General features: G+C 54.8%; 1 protein-coding gene and 1 long non-coding RNA gene across 4 annotated transcripts in view; one reads left to right on the top strand and one right to left on the bottom strand.

The window, feature by feature from the left end:
* The window catches only part of ZNF423 (zinc finger protein 423), a 346,670-nt gene extending 342,465 nt beyond the window's left edge, over positions 1-4,205 (bottom strand). For all 3 annotated transcript variants that reach the window (XR_016035886.1, XM_055412817.2, XM_055412819.2), the window contains exon 1: positions 3,839-4,205. Coding sequence is in view for 2 of the 3 variants with exons in the window: in XM_055412817.2 (XP_055268792.2) it covers positions 3,839-3,878 (40 nt within the window). In the remaining variant the exon portion in view is untranslated. The remainder of the gene's footprint in view (positions 1-3,838) is intronic.
* Positions 4,206-7,944: 3,739 nt separating this feature from the next.
* LOC129546259 (uncharacterized) lies at positions 7,945-10,650 on the top strand. Its single transcript, XR_008683849.1, has 3 exons — positions 7,945-7,980; positions 10,146-10,214; positions 10,515-10,650. It is a non-coding gene; the product is annotated as an uncharacterized LOC129546259 (long non-coding RNA).
* The last annotated feature ends 7,804 nt before the right edge of the window (positions 10,651-18,454 follow it).

The raw sequence follows: 18,454 nt of genomic DNA, 5'->3' as shown, positions 1-18,454 counted from the left end.
AATCAAGAAACCTGTAACCTCAGAATGCCTCTATTTATTACATCTCAATTATTTCCATGGAAACATGAGCAGTGTCGAACTACACTGTTCCCAAGTCCTTAGACCACCAAATTTATAAGATAGACTTTGGAGGAGCTACAGGCTGGAAGGGGCGGAAGATAGACGGGGGAGGTGAGCACTGAGAAGTCACTGGGGGTAGTTTTAGGATGTCGGGGTTGGGGGTGCGTGGACACAGCCTGACTGCTAATTAATATTAAGAACTGTAATTAAGAGGCAATTGCTCAATGGAGAAAAATCAACAGCATTACCAATTATTCAAAAGTTTTAAGCCAGAGCCTGGGAAAAAAAGATGCGTTAATTTTCCATATAAATGGAGAAGCTGTTCTGTGGATCTGAAGAGGCAGTGTGGGTACAGGGAAACAGGTTAACAAACCACCTGATATCATCAGCCGAAATAACATCAGTGAGATGCGATGGGAACAGCCCCAGAGAATGAGGCCAAAATTATCAAAGGGAACAAATCATCTCACAACAGCCACACCACACCACCGGGAAACAGAAAAGGAGAGAATGGTGTCAGAGGGGAAAATCGGTCAGAAAATGTGACTTTTGTAACATTCATAGGTTTTTTGGTATGTGTGGTTTTTTTTAAATCACAAGGTTTTTGAAAACCAATGAGGCTATTCCCCCCACTGCCCTACTGCCCGGCCCCCTTCCCTATTTGTTGGGTGTGCTCCCTGGGTTTTCCAAAGAAGGACAAACATCCCGAGGGGGATAAGTGACCCCACTCCAGAAGGGAGGCTGTGTCTGTGAGTGGGAAGTGAAACCCCCCCACCAAGGCCTGTTTGATTTTCAAAGCAGCAATGCCGAGCTTTCAAATCATACTTTCTGAGCATCCATTAGAAACTGTTATATTTCTGTCTTTCCTTCCTGCTATGGGCTTTCACATTTCGGAGATCAATTATGAACTATACCGTCAAGCGACTTTCACAGCAGAATGCGCGGGCTAGGGAAGTCCACAATGCCTCTACTTTAACCCTGACACACAGCAATGGAGGCAAAATAAAATCAAATACAATTTAAAAGGCAGCACTGTTCCCTAAGAAGCACACATCTTTAAGGGTGAAGACCTTGTCATTTTAAACACTTGGTATGGAGCTGTCCACACTCAAGCATACACTTTTGAATATTGCTTTGGCGGGAGGGGGGAGGCAGTTCTTGAAAAGCAATAAATCCTTCCTGTGCTGTAACTCTTATCTATTCAAATTATCTTCTCTCTTAATTCCTCCCTGGATAAGTGGCTGCATCTCCACCCTGTTCACCCCAATAAACTCAATAAATGGTGAAATGGTGAGAGGCACGAGTTGGAGCTGCTTTTGGAAAATGCAAAGAACTGGGGGAAGAAACAGTATCTCAGACTCCAGTGTGGTTGATATTTACAACGCTTCTCAAAATGCCTACCCTGGCCTTGTTCCCACTTTGCTGTCTTCCCTACCACCAACTGGGTCTTCCCAGGTGGCTCAGTAGTCAAGAATCTGCCTACCAAGCAGGAGACGCAGGTTCGATCCCTGGGTCGGGAAGATCCCCTGGAGAAGGAAATGGCAACTCACTCCAGTATTCTTGCCTGGAAAAACCCATAGACAGAAGAGCCTGGCCGGCTACAGTCCATGGGGTTGCAAAAGAGTAGGACACGACTTAGTGACTAAACAACAAAACAACAATCAGCTTGAATTCTCTGCTATACACGTTCATATATATATACATACTTCGAGAGAAACATTCATTACAAATCATGTCCAAGCTCATTTCATGAACGTTTGCAGTCTGATTCTTGAGTCTTTCTCAGAGATACACAGAGTGGTTTTAGAATTAGGTTCCAGCAACTCTGAAACACCCACCCATCTGTTCCCAGCAAATTGCTCTACCTTCGCCTCCTGAAATAAGGAGGTATGGAGGCTCGGGTTCAGGTTAGAGGTGGTTAAGTTCTGCATCGTCCTCTGTGAAAAATCTGCTCCAATGCACAGATTTAATTCAAAATCAACTGCCCAAGTTAGATAGAAACCCCTTTTCCAATGAGACTCCAATTGTACATTTTCTTCTGGGCCACCTTAAGTGGCTCTTGAAGGAGTGAACAGTGAGCCAGGGAAAGAGAAAAGAAATCAAATATTATTTCAGGCCGAGAACCCTTCTATTCAGCACAAGGACAAACATCTACGTCTTCCTGTCCCGCTCTTGAGGTCTCTCTCTTCTGGTTTCAACCAGAACACCCTGTAGACCCTCCAGTTCTGTGGAACAGGTCTGGCTATCCAGGACTAGGATGCCTGCCAGGGTGAGGGGAACAAGACCAACTTCTCTCAAGGAAAGAGAGGAAAAGAGAGCAGCCGGATTGCTGAGTTCGGACTGAGTTGGCCTGCATCTCAGATGACAAGGAGAATCTCTGTTGAGCCGAGTGCCCGAGATCTCCTGGGACTTTGGAAGGAGAGCAATGGCGGGTGTCCCACGACCCTCCGTGCCAGATTCAGTCCCAGCCATTCCAGCCTGTAGCAAGGCTGGCAGGAAGGGAGCAGAGGCCCCTGCGCCTTCCCGCGCAGGCCTCCAGGAAATGAACTTTTCAGAGCAGAACTGGGCTCGGGCCAGAGGTCATCAAGGGAGTTGGGAGAGGACAAGGGCCTCGGGACTTCTGGCTCCAGAGATGTAGCCACTCTCATCCTGTCCTTCCTCTATCATCTCCCAGCGCAGGCGGGAGGCCGGGCACCCACCCGGGGGGACTGGAATCGGGACAAAGCAGCAGGCGAGGCCTGGAGAGGCCAGCGGGTGGGGAAAGAAGGGCAGGGGAGGAGCTCAGTTGCCCTCACGCGGCATCTCCCAGGGGGCCTCTGCTCTCCAGGGGGCCCGCTCGGGCCGCAGGCGCTCGGTAGAAATAGAAAACGAGGCAAGGACACGAAGAGGGGTGTGTGTGTGTGTGTGTGCGCGCGCGCGCGAGTGTGTGTGTCCTCAAAAGTGTGCATTCTGGGGATCCAATTCGAGAAGCCGGCCTAGGTGTCGAGAATGTAGGTGCCCAGGGTCGCGTCCCGGGAGCTCTCGGCGGAGGGGCGCGCGCTGCAGCCGCTGCGCTCCCCTGGGGACCCGCGTCCCGCCGGCGCTGCGCAGACAATGAACTCCTGGCGGAGGCTCCCGGCCCGGTTGGCCTCGGTGGAGGAGGCAGGAAGTGTGGGGGCCCGGGCCGGGAGGGCGGCCTGGGCAGGGGGCAGGGAGGGGGCGCCCGGCGGCCGGGGCGGGGACCCGGGGCGCGCGCAAGCAACGCCCGACGACCACGGCGTCCCGGGACGACAAGGCGTGGACCGAGGAAAGGCGGCAAGGCCCCGGGCCCAGCGAGGGCGGCCTCGGAGCTACCGGCCTCCTGGGCGCCGGTCCTCACCGCCTCTTCCTTCCTCCCGCCGCCGCCGCCGCCGAGATTCGCAATCCCCGCCAAGTCGGGCCAGCACCCCTTGATTGGCCACGCGGGCCCGGGGCCCGCACGGAGGGAGCAGCGAGGGCCCCTCGGCTGCGCCCCCAGGCCCGGGTCCCCCGCGGGCGGCGGCGCCGGGCCCGGAGAGGGTCCGGGCGGCGAGGGTGTCCGCGGCGTGCCCCCTCCGCCGCCTCCCCTCCCGCTCGCGGCTTCCTCCTCCCCCTCCTCCTCCTCCGCCTCCGCCTCCTCCGCCGCCGCCTCCTCCGCCGCCGCCTCCTCCTCTCCGCTCGCTCGCTTGGGTCCCCGGCCGCCCGCCCGCTCGCCGGTCCCTCCTCCCTCACTCCCTCCCTCCTCGCTCGCTCGCGCCTCCGCCGGGCCTCGCTCGCTCACCTTTCACCGAGCGCGGCTTCGCCTGCTTCCGCCTGGACATGTCCGGGGCTCCCGGCGCTCCGTCGCCCTCCGCGGCCGGCTCCCCCCGCCGCCCCCTGCCGCTCCGGGCTGCCCTTCTCCCCCTTCTCCTCCTCCTGCCTCTCGGAAACTTTTTTTTTTGCAGCCGGGTCGGCAGCTGTGGGGAGCGGATCGCAGGTCCGGGGCGGCCTCCCTGGGGGGGGCGGCCCGGGCCGGCCGAGGCCGCTCCGGGGCGGGGGGAGGCCCGGGGGGCGCGCCGGGGCCCTGCCTGTTGCAATGCGGCAGCCGGGGGCTCTCGGTCCCAGCAGCGGTCCCAGCGGCGCGGGGAGTCCGGAGGCCACTCGGCCGAGCCGAGTTATGCAAAAAAAAAAAAAAAAAGCCGCCCCCTCCTCCTCCCCACCCCCCGCCGGCCCCCGGCCCCTGCGGCCCCCTCGCGCCCTCCCCCACCCCACCGCCACCCTCACCCTCCTCCTCCTTCTCCTCCTCCGCCCCTTGCCGGATTTTTGTGCAAAGTTTGCAGGCGTCCGGCTACGCAGCCCGGTGCGGAGCTCACAATGAACCCATCTGAGGAGGGGGAACGGGGCTGGAGTCGAGGGGGTCTCAGGAGGGGAGGAGACCGAGAGGCGGTCGGGAGCGCGGAAGCTCAGTACCCCCCGGAAAAAAAAAAAAAGCCTTCAAATTATCCCCTGCCGCCCAAAAAAATAATAATAAATATTAATGGTTTTAAAATACCCAAACGCCGGGTTTGGAGATTATGATGGATGGGGACGGGGATCCCTCAACTCAGCCTACTTGGGGGGCTCGAAACGGCCGCAGCCGCTCGGAAGCCGCAGCTCGGGGCCCCTGGCTCACGCCCCCTTCTCTGGCTCTCTGCTCGGTCCGGCGCCGGCCCCCCGGAGGAGGAAGGGGCGCGCGGGGGCGCTCAGGCGGCGGCAGGCAGGCGCGCCCGTGCCCCGGGCATCGCTCAGCCCGTGCGCCGGGCCGCCGCTGCCTGCCCTCGGGCTGCGGTGCTCAGCGCGAGGCGCGCAGCCGATCCCCAGGCCGGTGCCAATTCGCCGGCCCCGCTAGCTGCCTCCATGGACCAGGGGCTCGGAGAGGCGGGAGGCGGCGGCGGAGGAGGAGGAGGAGGACGAGCAGGCGGCGGCCGGGCTCCCGTCCTCCCGGGCAGCGGCGGCGGCGGCTGCGCCCCGGCTCCTCCGCGCTCCAGCCGGCGCCGGCCCGCCCGCCAGCCTCCCTTGCGCTCCTGTCTTCTTTGTGGTCGCTGGCTCTCCTCCTCCCGATCCGGCTGCTGGGGCTGCACTGCAGAGACACATAATAAAGCCAGGCTTGGCTGGAAATGTAGCCGGGTCCCAGCAGGAGGATGTGAGGAGCGGAGTCCCGGCGGGGGAGCGCTCTGATCCCGTGGGGCGCCCCGCACTGCTCCGGCTCGGATCAGACGGAGAGAGGGCCAACAGCACCGAGCGATGGACAGCGCTGGAAATACAGCTCCGGCCGCCCGCAAAACCCGGACCGCGGCGGCGGCGGCGGCAGGCGCGGCGCGGGCGCGGGCACCTCACCGGCACGCGGGGCCCCAACTCCGGCGCTGGCGGCCCCGAGGAAAGGAGGAGGGAACAGATACAGGGCCCACGCGTGCTGTCAAGCTCGCCAAGATACCTTTGCATCACAAACTGCAAAAAGTGAAGAAACTGGGGGGAAGGGAGCACACTGGGGTGAACTGCCCTGGCACTGCCAGCTCTGCAAATTGTACCCCACGCATTTGCGTTATCCCTGAACCTGGTTTTTCTTTCTCGGAGTCTGCCCATCAATCGGTGTTTGAAGACCATTCCTGCCCCATATCCAGAAACTCTTACTCTACTGGGTTAAATCTTTTCCACCCCAACACCTGACTCTGTAGAGTTTCCGCGTCTGGTGGCACGCTTCTTCGCTAATACTGTAAAGAAACACCTGAGCCCCGAAACATTGCAGTAGCACTTCCTCCCGAGATTGACAAATAGACCAGCTCCTACTCGATACAAAGTTTTGCCCCAGCCACCAGGGGGCGCCTCGGGTCCTAACAGCTCTTGAACTGGTCGAGGCTTGGGTCTCGGAGCCTCCAGGGAAAGGGCTCAGATTTAGGAAAAGTCTTCTCCAGGCGGCTCCCTAAACTGTTTCCTAGCCTCCTCCGTCCCCCACAAGCAAGAGGCCGGGTTCAGGGTGGGTAAAAGGACCCGACGTCTCCCGCCCGCCCACCCCGCCCTTCCTTGGGCGAGTGGCGCCACCTTAGGCCGGCGAGCCCCAGAGCTGGGAGAGCGGAGCCAGTGCGCGGCGCGGCGCTGAGGGTTATCAATCTCGCGGATCGATAAGTTGCCACTTGGAGAGGGGAGGGCTGTGTCCCCTCGGAGACGAGTTACCCAGGGCAACCTTTCACGGAAGAACCTGCTGCCCGCCGAAAGCCGCGCCGGGGCCGGCCGGGCAGCGGCGCCCGCCCCAAGCAGGGCGCCTGCGCCCCGCAGTTTCCCAGCCCGCCCGCCAGCCGGGCCCGCGCCCCCCTCGGCGAGCTTCGAAGTCCCGCTCAGCCCAGCTCGCCTCTCTGGGCCTCCGGGTCCCGACCCCGTGCTGGGCTGATAGCAGAGGTAGATGCCACCCCCGCCTCCCCAGCGGCTGGGGGGCTGGCTGGGATGGGCCTTGAGGCAGGATCCGGGGAGAAAACCAAGCTAGCGCGCTCAAGGCCGTCTCCGAGGTAGAGTCGGGCGACCAGCGAAACGCGACGCCTCCGAGGCATACACCCTGCCACCAGGAGACCGACAGCGAGTGTCCCGAGAGGGGCCAGGGCCAGGACAGAGCCGTCCCCCGACTGGGACTCGGGCCCTGAGAGCCGGCCCCTCCCTCCATGAGGGCTGCCTCCCCGCCCCGGGTCGCTGCCTCCCCTGCTCCTGCGTCCAGAGTGTCCAGCATCTCTGGGCCTTCCCAGAGGGGAACGGGAGCCGCCTCCCGCAGCTCAGGGACTGCCGGGGTGAGGAGGAGAAGGGGTGCCAAGGGCCACAGCCAGGGCAGAGGCCGCGAGGCGCCTGGGAAGGAGCCAGGAAGGAGGGGCCGAAGCAGCAGCTCCCCACCCCCGCCGGCGCCTGGGATCGCGGCCCGCGGAGAGAGGCTGACAGGCGGCAGATGGCACACGCTGGGGGAGGGGGCGATTGGCCGCGGCTCCGGGGTGCCCCCGCCGCGGGCTGCCTCTCCTAGGGGGAGGGGGTGGAGAACAGCCCCCGGCTCGCCCTCCCGGGCTCTCCGGGGGGCTGGAGACTGCGGATCGTGCCCAGCCGGGAGCCGGGAGAGAGAGGGGGGTGTTGACAAAAGGAGCGCGCGGTGGGGAAGGGGCTGCTGGAGGAAAGGAGGGGTCACCGGACAGGGAGGACTGGCTGGAGACCCGCGGCGCCGCCCTTTTTCCACCCTGGGGAACTGCGGAAGGCCCAGAGGGCAGAGGCAGGGGTAACAGGATTGGGGGGGGGGGCAGGCGATAGTCTATCCACGAGGGCACTAATGCACAAGGGCTGGGGGTCCTGGAGACGTGCACAAAGTTTTTTGATCACCGTCCCCAGCGTCGCCGTCGCGCACGTTCGCGTCCCCACGCCCACCGCCCCGCCCAGGACCTGGCTGCCTTCTCCCAGCTCAGTGGCAGTCAGGGTGCCAAGGGAGCCCCACCTCGTCCCTGCCTCACCCGGCCCGCTTTCTGAGCAGCTTGTTTCATTTTTAACTCCTTCCAGAAATAATGATGTTTTAAGGAAAATTCCAGAGCAGCAAAACTCCGAGAGCTCCTACTGAAAGGGTCTCTAGGGGCACCGAGCTCAGGGCAGGGCTAGCTGCCTGCTGCCTGGGCTCTGCTCCTCACCAGCCTTGGAGACCTGAGAACAGAAAAAGGTCATTTTTAGGTGACGTTTTGTATCCCACCTGCCTAACTTCCTACAGAGAATCCAAGAGTCTGGGCCCCTCCTGCCATGAGAAAGTCCCCCTATGGCTTCTTCCTCATCTGCCAAGGGGACAGCTGTTTCTGCCCGACCCTAAGAAGAGGCTGGGAAAAAACCCTTTGTAAACCGTAAGGAGCTGCCATCATAAATGCAAGAGAAATGACAAGGTAACCTTTTTGAAAACAGGTAAGACCTTGCTCGGAGCTTCCCTGATAGCTCAGCTGGTAAAGACTCCATCTGCAATGTAGCAGACCCCAGCTTGATTCCTGAGTCGGGAAGATCCCCTGGAGAAGTGATAGGCTACCCACTCCAGTATTCTTGACTCTGGTAAAGGATCCACCTGCATTGTTGGAGATCTGGGTTCTTTCCCTGGGTTGGGAAGATCCCCTGGAGGAGGGCATGGCAACCCACTCCAGTATCCTTGCCTGGAGAATTCCCATGGACAGAGGAGCCTGGTGGGCTACAGTCCCTGGGGTCACAAAAAGTCAGACACAACTGAGTGACTAAGCACAGCACAGCGCAGCACAGCACAAGACCTTGCTCACATAAATGGGCAACTTCACCAGAGGACAGGGCGCCTCTTACCCAGGGTGCTACCCTTTCCCCTCCAATTCGGCTTGCTTCTCATGATGTATCCCCAGACACACAGCAAATGAGGTTCCTCCCTGAGCTTCAAAAAGAAGCAAGCATACTCCAGAACAGTCTGGTGGTGAATGCAGGAGGGGCTGTGGGTGACAAAAAAGAAGGTAAGACAATAAAGTAAAATGAGATAGGGTTCGTTTGGACCTCTACACTGGTATCCTTGAGAAGTCTCCAGAGTTGTTCTAGAGTTACTTTGCAGTAAGTGACCAAATGACCGAATTCTCCCACTACACACACACACATGCATACACTTAGATTAAATGACACCTGAATATATACAATTTGGAATTTGTGATCTTTGTTTTCTTTTGTTTGCTAGCTTGTTTGTTTGTTTGTGGCTGCTGTGGGTCTTTCTTGGGGCGCACAGGCTCTTCTGTACGGCCCATGGACTTTTTCTTGTTGCAGCGCACAGTCTCTCTAGAGCGTGGGCTCAGTAGTTGCAGTGGCCCAACTAGGTTGCCCTGAAGCATATGGAATCTTAATCCCCCGACCAGGTATCCAACCCATGTTCCCTGCATTGGAAGGCAGTTTCTTAACCACTGGACCACAGGGAAGTCCCTGTTTACTGTTTTAATAACTTGAGAGTCACACTCTCCACTGGAAAAATTTCAATCAGCCTGTAAGAAACAGTCATTTTGGAGAGGGAAGATGAACCCCTAGTTTCCCCCCAGAAATAAGTTCACTCCTTTGTTGATGGTTTATTCAACCATCATTTATTCATTGCATGTCTACTGTGTGCCCAAACTGAGGAGAAGACAGTGAGCGAGAAGGACCACAGTCTCTCCCTGCTCGGTCTTGTTCTCTGATGTGGAGGCTGACTTTTCAATAAATGGCCACAGAAATAATTATTTAATTACCTTTTTGAACAATCCTGAGAAGGAAAACTATAGTGCAAATGAGGCCAAAAATCAGAGGGTCCCAGTGGTGATCTGGCCAAGAGCCTGGAGGAGGAGGAATAAGTCAGGGAAAAGGACAGAGAACAGAGCTCCTGGTGGGGTGAACAGTTCATGTAAAGTGCCGGACGTGGAAAGGAACTGTGTGATTCCAAGGGAAAGTTGTCACAGTTCAGAGCTAAGGGCCCAAGGAAACAGGGGTTGCCAGGCTTAGGAACCAGTCTGATCCATCTTCTAGTCCAGTCTCTCATTACCTCCAGGAAGACCTCGAGAAGGGACTCTGTGCCTCCATTTTCTCATCTGCAAAATGGGAATATAGAGAATGTGAATCTCATGGGGTTGTCCTGAAGATTTCTTGTTAGTTAAGTGTTGCTGGTCTGGCCCATATGACCAAGGGAAGGTCACGAGGGTTCCTTCCTTTCCCTTCCTGTCTCTCCCCTTTACCAGTCCTCAAGTTCAAAAACATTTCTAGAGAGAGACACTAATCACACAATTACAAATTCCCTCCTTGCACCAACAAGTGCCTCCTTCCCTGGGCTGCTGGTTACTAGAAGTTTTCTAGCATTTTTAGGTCTACGGAGAAGGCTCTGTGTTCAAGAGGATCTGATTGTTCCTTTCTCTCTTTTGCATTTTTGTTTCTTGGTAGTGACCCACTACTTGTGGAACCCAGGTTTTCCTGGGCACTCCTGTCCTGGGGATACCCAGGAAGCAATGACTATGCCCCACGGTTGAATCTGTCAGGATTGTCAGATTGAATCTGTCACCTTGACTGTGAATTGGCCACTACCCACTAGTCAGGTATTCTTGCCTCCACAGCTGGCTTTGCAACGCTGAGGAGTCCTTTCACATGGCTTGGTCTGGAAGCTTCTGAGACTTCAGAACAGAGTAAGTCAAAATAGAAAGAGTCCCTTTCTCTGCTCTTAGTTCTCAGCCTGGTGTTTGGGGGAGGGAAATCCCTACAGATGCTCCTGAAATTCCCCAAGGGTCGGCAGTGTCCCCCGCCCATGACCACAGTTCAAAGTGGCCAGCGGCAGGCCCAGACATCTGTGTCCCCGGAGCCGAGGGAGTCGAGGGCCAAAAACAATAAGTCGGGTGTGGGAACCTCCTTGTCTTTTCCAGTTTCTGTTCATCTGGGAAAGCCATTTCTATTTTATCGCTATTATTATAATTATTTAATTCTTCAAGCGTCAGCAGTCTTTGCAGAGAACACCCACAAGGCGGCAAAGAAACCAACTTGACGTGAGGGTCCCCATGGACTCACACCCTGGGAAAGCTTGACACTCCAATAGGTCCAGCCCTGAGACCTCCACCCAGACGACCTCTGACTGCCCCAGGGTGTGGCACCTGCGGTCACTCTCAAAATGCTTCTTTTCCAATGCCTTTGTGATTCACTTTGATTGAAAAAAAAAAAAAAGCAATCCAGTGTATGATGAATGTGATAAATGTCCAGCTTTCTAAGCTTGACCGAGAGTGGTTATATCAGGCAGGGGCACATTTCGGAACTAAGCACAAGGCCTTTGGCCATCTGTAGCTCCATCAGCCACCAATGTTTTACTAATTAGCAAACAGGATGTCCAAAAAAGTGATAGACTTAGAAATGAGCTTTCATTGGTGGAATTCAAGACATTCAAGGTATAGTTGAGCACAATCTTACAGAGACGCTCCCCAACTTGCCTGCACAGGGAGAATGAATCTGGTGAGGTTGGGGTAATCTGTCCCCTTAGGGGAATCCCCTTCCCTCCCCCGACCCCCAGGCTCCATCCTTTCAGGGTCCTGGGTCTCACCATCAGAAATAATGTCTCACTGCAGGGTACCCAGCAGAGGATACAGCATCCTGCCTGGCAGTGAGATGGGGCTTGTTCGGAGCACCTCTCACATCAGAAGTGGTTATAGGACCTGTTTTGTCTTGGGGTGATCCTGCTTTCACAACTTTCATAAGGCAGAATTTGGCCAGAGACTTGTGTTCACCATCACCTGGTAGAAATAGGTAAGAATAGCAAACGCTGGGACTTCCCTGGTGGTTCAGTGGTAAAGAATCCACCTGCCAATGTAGGAGATAGCAGTTTGATCCCTGGTCTGGGAAGATTCCCACATCCTGTGGAGCAACTAAGCCCGTGTGCCACTTTATTGAGCCTGTGCCCTGGAGCCTGGGAGCCACAACTACTGAAGCCCTAGAGCCCTGGAGCCTGTGCTCTGCAACAAGAGAAGCCACCACAGTGAGAAGCCTGAGCACCGCAACTAGAGAACAGCTCCCCTCCCCGCCTGCCGCAGCCGAAGAAAACACTGCGCTGCAACAAGGACCCGGCACAGCCAGGAGTAAACACAGTTTTCAAAAACAGAAAAACAAATGCCTACCCATTTCCAACCCCTTTTGTGACCACTATTATTTACAAAGAATACCTAGGAGTGTGCAGGACCAAACTCACTGAAATAATTTTGAAAAAAAAAAAAAAGACAATATTGGGTTGTTTCCTGTGCACGTACCCTTTTCCCTCCCATCCACCAGCATCATGAGAAGAACCTATTAGGTGTTCAGGCCTAAAAGAAACACCATGGAGATTTCAGAAGCACATCAGCAATGTGTGGTCCCTTCACTGTGCTGTATGCTAAGTCACTTCAGTCGTGTCCGGCTCTGCAACCCTACCAACTGTAGCCCGCCAGGCTCCTCTGTCCATGGGATTCTCCAGGCAAGAATACTGGGGTAGGTTGCCATTTCCTTCTCCAAGGGATCTTCCCAACCCAGGGATCGAACCCGTGTCTCTTATGTCTCCTGAATTGGCAGACGGGTTCTTTACCACTAGCACCACCTGGGAAGCCCTTGGCCCCTGCATTGGGCACATCCAATTAAGGACCCAAAGCCCACAAGTAGGAAGGGGGGAAGTGAGACCATCAGGGCTAAGCCTGCCTGCTCCCCATTATGTTTCTGGTGCCCACAAATGCTCAGAACCTAGGACACTGGGAGGAAAACTCAATTTGCGCAGCATACAGAAGAGGTGCCCACTACATCTCTGTGCAATCAACCATTTCCACATGGTTCATTGGGTGGACAACGGAGACCAATTGGTAAAAACCTTTGCCTACCCACTGAGGTCAAATCGAAAGCTATTTCAGGGCAGATTCCCAGGTTTTGACAAGAATCTCCTTCACGCCACAGTGCCCACTTCATGCCCAGTGAATGGTGGTGACTGGAGAAGGAAGATGATCCCAGAAGCCAGAGGCAGACTCTAAGACACACAGGGCCACCCCAACCATAGAGGCTGGCCTCAGAGAAAGGGCTCAGCCTCTCAAGCCAGACAGGCCTTGATTTGAATGCCGGGGCAAAGCAATCAAGAGAATAACGCCAATATGGCATAGGTGGTTGCAAGCCATAAGATAATCTCACCGTTGACCTGCCTCAGTCGTGTGGAGGGCATGAAACGAGCAGTGCCGTCACACGCCTGGCATGCAGCACGGGACACAGTTGGTGCTTGAGAAATGTTACCTTTTGACTGTGCTTCTTCAGTGAGGGCGATGACTATGGCCCTGCAGAGGGGTGGTGGGCTGATGGGGAGGAGAGCTCACTGGCGAGGCTGGGAATCAGCAAAGGCCAGAAAAGAGAGCTGGTCAGACAGCCTCCCTAAGAGGAGCTCTCTTATAGCTGCCTGTTTCCTAAATTCATTCCCAGGTCCTTTCGTACTGTACAGGCTTAACAAACGTCAGCTATTGTCAATGCTGTGAATGCTCAGCCACTCAGTCTGTCCAACTGTCTATGACCCCATGGACTGTAGTGCACCAGGCTCCTCCAGGAGCCTGGCAAGAATACTGGAGGGGGTTGGGATTTCCCAGGCAAGAATACTGGAGGGGGTTGCCATTTCCTCCTCCAGGGGATCTTCCCGAACCAGGGATTGAACCAGCGTCTCCTGCATCTCCTGCATTGGCAGGCAGATTCTCTACCACTGAGCCATCTGGGAAGCCCAGCTACTGTTAGTACAGGCAAAGCACGCACAATAGCTGTTCAGTAAGTTGAGGGTCTCTGGGTGCCTCAAACAGACCCTCTCTCTGCCTCAGTCTCAGGATGTAAAATGTCTCTGGTTCTCTGACTAAATGAAGAAGCAAGTCTAGGCATACTCGCTCCCTTGGCCCCACCAGGCCAGAGAGCAAAGGCAGAAGGAGCAGAGGAAATGCAGAGAAAGATCACCCAAGAGAGCTGGTGGGGCTTAGGCTGAAAGCAGAGGGAGGCTTTGCTGGGAGCCCAGTGGACCTAGCCTGGGGCAGTATTTCCCAGCGCCTGCTGTTGCCTCCTCTGAGTGCCCCAGCCCCATCCTGGTCGTTCACATTGGGACATGCCAGGGCCTGGCTTCCCAGGGGCCAGAGGGAGCTCCCGCAGGGGACTTCAAAAGCCCAAATGCCTTTCAGAAAGGAACTAAAACTTTCTGCTTAACCAAAGCCTCCACAGGAGAAGAACAGCCTAGCCCTTTTCTTTTTAAGTCTCTTTATTTTCCAGCCGGCTGGCCTGGTCATTCTCTCTCTCTCTCTTTTTTCTATTATAAACGGTCCCAGCTGCAACACACAGGGAAAAAAACCATCTCCCAGGCCTGGGCAGGGGCCGGTTGCAGCCACAGCCGCCTGGCTGGCCTCCTGCGGCAGACAAAGGCGGCTCCAGCCTCCGGCACCCACTGGGAGAGGCACTGGAGCCCCCAGCCTGAGCCAAGGCCACAGCAGGAGCGAGGGGAGGATTCGGGAAGCTTCTGCCAGCACTCCAAACCTTCTCCTGCCCCGGGGAGCAGAGCTGCCATCCGGCCAAGCCAAGGACTTCTGGAGAGCCTGTTCATTAGGGCAGAAAATGAAAGATGGGGCCCCCTTCATCAGTTACAGAATTCAGGGCTTTAGAACAGAAAGGGTCCTGTGAGACGATCTAGTCCAAACACCCGGCTGGAAAGATGGGGAAACTGATGTCTGGATGGGAATAGACTTGCCCAAGGTTATATTCCCAAGTAATGACAGAGCTGGCTGGAAACCAAGGCTCCCAATTCCGACTTAGGTAGTGAAGAAATGTTCGGGGGTGGGGGGTAGGGGGTTGGAGGGTGGTCACATGAGGAGCCTTAATATCCTGAGGTTGCCAGATGGGGTAGGGGTGTCCTTTCATGGACAATCCCAAAGCAGATGACCTGCTTTGGCCTCTCCGCTCCTCTGCCTCCCAGCAAGTTATTTATTCCTCTGTGCCTTTGTTTCCCCATCTATGGAAAATGGGGTTATGCCGGTACCTACCTTGTAGAGCTGCCATGAGAATTAAAGGGGCCAATATGTAAAGCACTTAGGAGAGCACTCAAAAAAGTCTTCTTCAGTAACCTGTAAACATAAAGATTCGTTATCTTCACCCAATGAAAATTTGTTTGCAACCTCTGGGGTCTGCTCCGTGATGGGTTCTGGACCACATGCTGGGGAATCCAGCAGAAAGGTCTCTGAGCTGTGGAAACGTCCAGTCCAGGGGAGGTAAGAGGACTGATTACTGCAAGTTGTCTTGTCCAGGTCCCCCAGCACACCCCAGTTCCTCTGTTCTCAAGGGTCAGAGTGCAGCTGGAGTCACAGACTGTGGTCTCCAGAGCAAAACTGACCAGGCAGATGAGACCAGCAGACCGGAGAGCCCAGGGGGATCTGAGAAGCTTGCAAAGAGGCGAGACACTAGCCACACGGCTTTGTGTGCCCCTGTTCACGAACGTTGACAGGTTGGAAGTATTTTAATTATGTTTTTAAGTGAGATGGGGCCCGAGGTGGACAGTCTGTGACTTCCTTTGCCTGGTGGGTCTGATACATCCTCGGAAGAGCCCCAGGCCCCTGCTGCCTCCCAGGTACCATGGAAACAGAGGTGACACACAAACAAGAGGGAGCCCTGTTCCCCATGGCGGGGTGGGAGGGGAGGGTGGACAAACTCTCCTCCTCTCTGACCTCCAAACCCCACAGATTTCCCACAAACTTGGCCTCAGATCAAAGGAGTGGGGCCATGGGGGTGAGGGTTCAGAAGCATTCTCCCCTTGGCCTAAGGTAGGAACAAGCTACCCCCTTGCCACACCTTTCCCTCCAGTGACCCAGCCCCAAGGCCCTGCCGGGACATCCTGCGAGCTCTTCCTTCAGCGTCCATGTTGATGCCCACACGCTGTGATTATCTCCCTTTACAGGTGAGAACAGAGGCTCAGAGAGGCTGTGTCACTCACTGGTCTAAGGTCACACAGCCCTTAAGGGACAGAGCCAGGATGGAAATCAAGGTGGACTTCCTTCCAAAGCTGGAAGCTTTCCACTGCACAGTCAGTTAATTTCAATTTCTACACCTTGCCTGAAGCGGAGTGTTGATGTGTTGCTTTCAGATAGATAGGTGTTTAGAAAGACATAGATAGGCAGATACAGAGATAAAGATGGTATCTGGGGACTGCAGACAATTGTATCAGGTGTCAAGTTTGTGGAGAGGGATTGTATGTGTTAGTCACTCAGTGGTGTCCTACTCTTTGCGATCCCATAGACTGTAGCTTTCCAGGCTCCTCAGGAATACTCCAGGCAAGAAGACTGTAGGTTGCCGTTCTCTCCTTCCCCCAAATCTTCATCAACTCCTAAATCCTTTCGTTTTAATTTTTAACTAGGAAAAATGTCAAACAAGCAGAAAATAATATAGGAGATATCCATATGCCCCCAATACTTGTTATAAAATTTACCGCTTTGGAGAGGGGACGGTCTTTGATAGGGACAACTGATGTTTGTGCAAGCTTATTCAAATGTAACTTCAAGTCAGATGTCCTAGGTACCCTCTACCCTCTCCAACTAGACCTTCTTGAATGGATGGATGCTTGTGTACTCAGTCGTGTCCAACTCTTTGCGATGCTATGGACTGTAGTCTGTCAGGTTCCTCTATCCATGGGATTTCCCAGGCAAAAGTACTGGAGTGGGTTGCCATTTCCCACACCAGGGGATCTTCCTGACCCAGGATCAAACCCGCATCTCCTGTGTCTCCTGCATGGCAGGCAGATTCTTTACCCACTGAACTATCGGGTAAGCCCTTAACTAGACTCAAGTCCCTCTTATTTAAAAATGCTGCTACATGGTCAAGGGGGCTCCCTGGGTAAACAGCAGGGCTGAATAAGCTTTCATTATATAGGTATTCACACTTCAGGAGGGCAGCTCCAGGGGCTTTAGCTGAAATATGGGATCTTACACCTCAGCACCATCTGACCCCAGGGGAGGGACCCTGTGAACAGGCAGTGGAGGTGGCAAGGGCTGCATTTTGCAAGGATGCCATCTGAAGCTCAAGACCAAAGCTCTGCCCTCTTTTTCCCCTTCCCTCTCCCTGCTTGCCTGCTGCTTTCATTGGAAGAATGGGTGCAGAAAGGAAGGGACACCTTCAGAGGGAGGAGCTGAGAGGCCAAAGTGAAAGGGAATGTCTCTTAGTCTTGTCCAACTCTTTACCATTCCATGGACTGTAGCCCACCAGGCTCCTCTGTCCATGGGATTTCCCAGGCAAGAATACTGGAGTGGGCAGCCATTCCTTTCTCCAGGGGCTCTTCCTGACCCAGGAATAAAACTGGGGTCTCCTGCATTGCAGGCAGATTCTTTACCAGCTGAGCCACCAGGGAAGCCCTGGGAGGGCAAAGCTCCTGATGAGAGGAAAGGAGCCAGGTTGTGCCCAAACACCCAGGGAGAGGGCTGCAGGGCCCTGGGTGGCCAGCTGCTCTACCTGCTCCACTGGGGCCTCAGGGTGCTGTTGGGCTCCTGCAGGGAGGGAGCAGAGACAGCCAGCAGGGCATCTGGGAGTTGAAAGGGATTGATCTCAGGTCACCTTGGGGATGACAGGCAGGCTGGCATATCCAGGCATGATGAACAGCCTGCCAATCATGGTGGTCTGTCCACCAGGTCAGGTGTTAGACTCGGGCTCTTGTGTTTAGGCGTCTTTTAACATCCAGAAACATGCACAGAAAGACACACACCTCTGGGGGACTTTCCTCATGCCAATGTATCTGTCAAGCCAATCCCAAGGTCTGGGGAAATCTAAAGCCAGAAATGCTGCGTCTCCTCTTAGGCAGGTCCTTGGCCTCACTTGGGCTTGCAGCAAAGCCACAGAGTGGAAGTAGTGGGATCAAAACCACAGCAACAGCAATGTATTTGTTTGTGTTTAATGTGTCTTTCCCGCTTGATTATAAGCTCCAGGAGGACGAGGACCTTTTGTATCTTTTTCACCTCCTGTCCTCAAGCAAGTGCCTAAAGCAAGCCTAGAACAGCCTAAGCACTAAAATACTTGCTCTGGGTAAAGAATGCAATTTTACCCTCCCAGAAGTCGGGGGTGGGTAGACAGTTGTTCTCTCTCCCTAACCGGCTCAACTTTTAGCCAGTTTCCCAGAGAAGGACATCCCATCTTATCTCTCTTCAGAGGCTCTGTTGAAACCCCTGAACTTCCCACACCCCAGACAAATTAACTGCCTGGTTTGGAACTGGGGATAATGTTGCTATTACATGATCATAAAGACTGAATAAGAAACACTATAATTGAAACTACAGAATTCCAGAAAGAAAATTACCCACAGACCCACCCAAGATTAAAGCAATGTTTTCCTTTGTCTATAACACAAGTTTCTCATTGTCCGTGTACAAATTAGCTTTCACAGATTTACAATTGTAGCCTACAGAAACATTAAGTCACATATTTTCCATCAACATTAGCCAGTGTATACTCTTCTGGTTTTGCTGTTGACCAAGTTAATTTGTCAGAGAAGGCAATGGCATCCCACTCCAGTACTCTTGCCTGGGAAATCCCATGGACAGAGGAGCCTGGTAGGCTGCAGTCCATGGGGTCGCTAAGAGTTGGACATGACTGAGCGACTTCACTTTCACTTTTCACTTTCATGCATTGGAGAAGGAAATGGCAACCCACTCCCAGGGACGGGGGAGCCTGGTGGGCTGCTGTCTGTGGGGTCACACAGAGTCGGACATGACTGAAGCGACTCAGCAGCAGTTTAGCAGCAAGTTAATTTCTCCTTTATTATCTACCTCTTTCTAGTCTCCACTTCCAAAGCTGGTAGTCTGGTGTGTAGCCTTCAGAAGGATTCACCATGCTTTCAGGTCATATGCAAACAAAAAGTACTTACATGGGAAGAGGCAGGACTGCT

This window comes from Moschus berezovskii, chromosome 22 (assembly GCF_049115385.1).
Source record: "Moschus berezovskii isolate FMDL1 chromosome 22, NW_MosBer_1.0, whole genome shotgun sequence".
NCBI classification, from domain to species: domain Eukaryota; kingdom Metazoa; phylum Chordata; class Mammalia; order Artiodactyla; family Moschidae; genus Moschus; species Moschus berezovskii.
This window is presented reverse-complemented; position numbering and strand designations above follow the sequence as displayed.